This window comes from Babylonia areolata, chromosome 1, assembly GCF_041734735.1.
Source record: "Babylonia areolata isolate BAREFJ2019XMU chromosome 1, ASM4173473v1, whole genome shotgun sequence".
NCBI lineage: Eukaryota > Metazoa > Mollusca > Gastropoda > Neogastropoda > Buccinidae > Babylonia > Babylonia areolata.
This window is the reverse complement of record NC_134876.1, coordinates 74,539,218-74,541,717: the sequence shown is the minus strand read 5'-3', so window position 1 is coordinate 74,541,717 and position 2,500 is coordinate 74,539,218. Positions and strand designations below refer to the sequence as shown.

Sequence of the window (2,500 nt, the reverse complement as noted above, 5' to 3'; positions counted from 1 at the left end):
CCCCCATAGCGCCCAGAGCCGCCCCCACCATGGCGCCCACCGCCTGGCAGTAGGCGTTGTACTGCACCAGCTGTTCGTCGTTCACCTCCCCCAGCCACTGCAAGTACACAAAACAAAAAAAAAACAAAAAAAATATTAAAAAAAAAAAACATAGAAACATTTTGAATAACAAAATGGCCGGTCTCCTCTTTCGGTAAGAATATCCTCTTTGCTGATGTCAAGATGGTTTACTCTTTTGTAGCATTTCATTTCTTCGGAGCACCCCCCGTCCCTCACCCAGCCACTGCAAGTACAAAAAAAAAGAAAGAAAAAAAAGAGAGGAAAAATTACCTCTTGGTAGAATATCTTCTTGCAGGCGTCAAGATGTTTTACTCTTTTGTAGCATTTCAATTTTTTAGGAGCATCCCCTATCCCTCACCCAGTCACTGCAAGTACAGAACAAGCTAACACAGAAAAACAAAATAAAATGGTCGGCCTCCTCTTAGTAAGAATATCCCCTTTGGACATGTCAAGATGTTTAACTCTTGCCCCCCCCCCCCCCTCTTTTTTGTGTGTAGAATCTCCTTTTCTCAGGAGCATCCCCCCTCCCCTCCCACCTCTCCGTGCCCCACCCAGCCACATCAAGAGATGATGATGAATTTAGTTTTATTTTAATGTCCCGTCACGCATACTGGTGACTGTAGACAACTTATTTGTCAGAGTATCGATACACACACACACACACACACACACACACACACACACACACACACACACACACACACACACACACACACACACACACACACACACACACACACACACATTTAAGTGTTATCGTTTAGGAGAGGAGGGGAGTGAATGGCAAGTTGGGTGAAACTTGGTAGATGGAGGGTGATCTTTGAAATTAATATTTAAGTACACTCACGGAAAATTACTTCCACTGCAAAAGCATAACACAAGAAAGAATAACGTTGCCATCTCTGTGTAGAATCTCCTTTCGCAAATGTCAAGGTGGTCAACTTTTTTCTTTCTTTTTTTTTTTTTTTTTTTTTTTGAGGAGTGTACGCATGCACAGACAAAACGATAATGTCTGTGGTCATTTTTGTGCGGACTTTCCTCTTTCAGAGTACAAAAGCGGTCACAAAACTTACGAAGAAATCGTCTGTCAAACTGTACAAAATGTGGTCAGCTCGTTAAAGATTCTCATGATTTTTATTTCAAAGGTCTGCAAAAGTGGTCAGCTCTTTATAACCTCCTCTTGTGGATATGTAAGGATAATACTGATCACCTCTTCAGTCTCTTTTAGGAGTAAACAATATTGTCAGTTCTTTATGGAATATCCGCTTATAGGGATGCAAATATGTGGTCAGGCTTCACTAGCATCATTTCTAACACATGTGCACAAAGAGTATATTTGTATGTTTATTTTTTTTATTTATCTTTTCATTTATTCAAATACGTAAGCGTTGGCATGAGACAGATGATGGTCATTCACAGCTTCCAGTCATATCAAAGATGAATAAAGCGAGAATAAGGTGGTCAACTCTTTCGTCAGATCTCCTTTTCTGGATACGTGCAAGAGGATGGGCTTATTTATTCATTTGTCTCTGTGTTGGATACGTTCAAGCGGTGGAATTATTTATTTATTTATTTATTTATTTATTTTTCATGTCTGTTTGTCTTTTTATACAATCGTGGAAACACTCATTGTGCAAAGGAAAGTTTATTCATTCATTTATTCATCTATTTGTTTAATCTGTTTGTTTGTTTATACACAGCTGGTACCAATCACTGAGCTGCGTTAGCCTTCCCCTGGTGACGTGACCCAGCCACTTCCAGAACGTCAGAGAAACGTAAAGACAGTTACCGCAGAGCTGAATCTCCCTTTCCAACTTTCTGATGCAAACATTTCCCTTCTTTATTCAGATATCGATTTTGTTGTTGTTGTTGTTTTCTAGACTTTCTCATTCATTTTGCCACCGTTGTTCCAATTTCCTCCCCGGCATATATGGATATTTCTATTCCCTCAGCTGTGAATAAATGTCAACGATCTGCATGACTTGCGCATGCAAGGATATTCAACAAGGATATGCAACAGGATATTTGGAAACTCTTTGTGTGTATGTCTCTGTCTGTTTGTCTTTTGTCAGTGTGAGCATCAGTGTGTGTGTGTGTGTGTGTGTGTGTGTGTGTGTGTGTGTGTGTGTGTGTGTGTGTGTGTGTGTGTGTGTGTGTGTGTGTGTGTGTGTGTGTTTGTGTGTGTGTGGGTGTGTGTGTGTGTGTGGGGGGGGGGGGGGGGGGGGTGCGCGCGCGCGCGCTCTTGCGTCAGCAATATAAGCAACAACAAAAAATACCATAAATGAAAACGTTCAAACGATCCATATGTAAGCACTTAGACTGTTTCATTGAGAATAGTGTGTCGGTTTAAAAAGTCAGCACTCGCTTTCTGTCTGCTCTCTCTCCCTATTTCCTCACTCCCACTCTCCACGGGATGAAGAAGCATAGGCCAATTACCCGC

General features: G+C 41.4%; 1 protein-coding gene across 1 annotated transcript in view; it reads right to left on the bottom strand.

Annotated features, from left to right (window-relative positions):
• The window catches only part of LOC143293547 (solute carrier family 22 member 4-like), a 142,523-nt gene that overhangs the window by 55,027 nt on the left and 84,996 nt on the right, over positions 1-2,500 (bottom strand). Inside the window, exon 3 of the mRNA XM_076604484.1 lies at positions 1-97. This exon is cut by the window's left edge and continues 132 nt beyond it. Coding sequence (XP_076460599.1) covers positions 1-97 — 97 coding nt within the window. The remainder of the gene's footprint in view (positions 98-2,500) is intronic.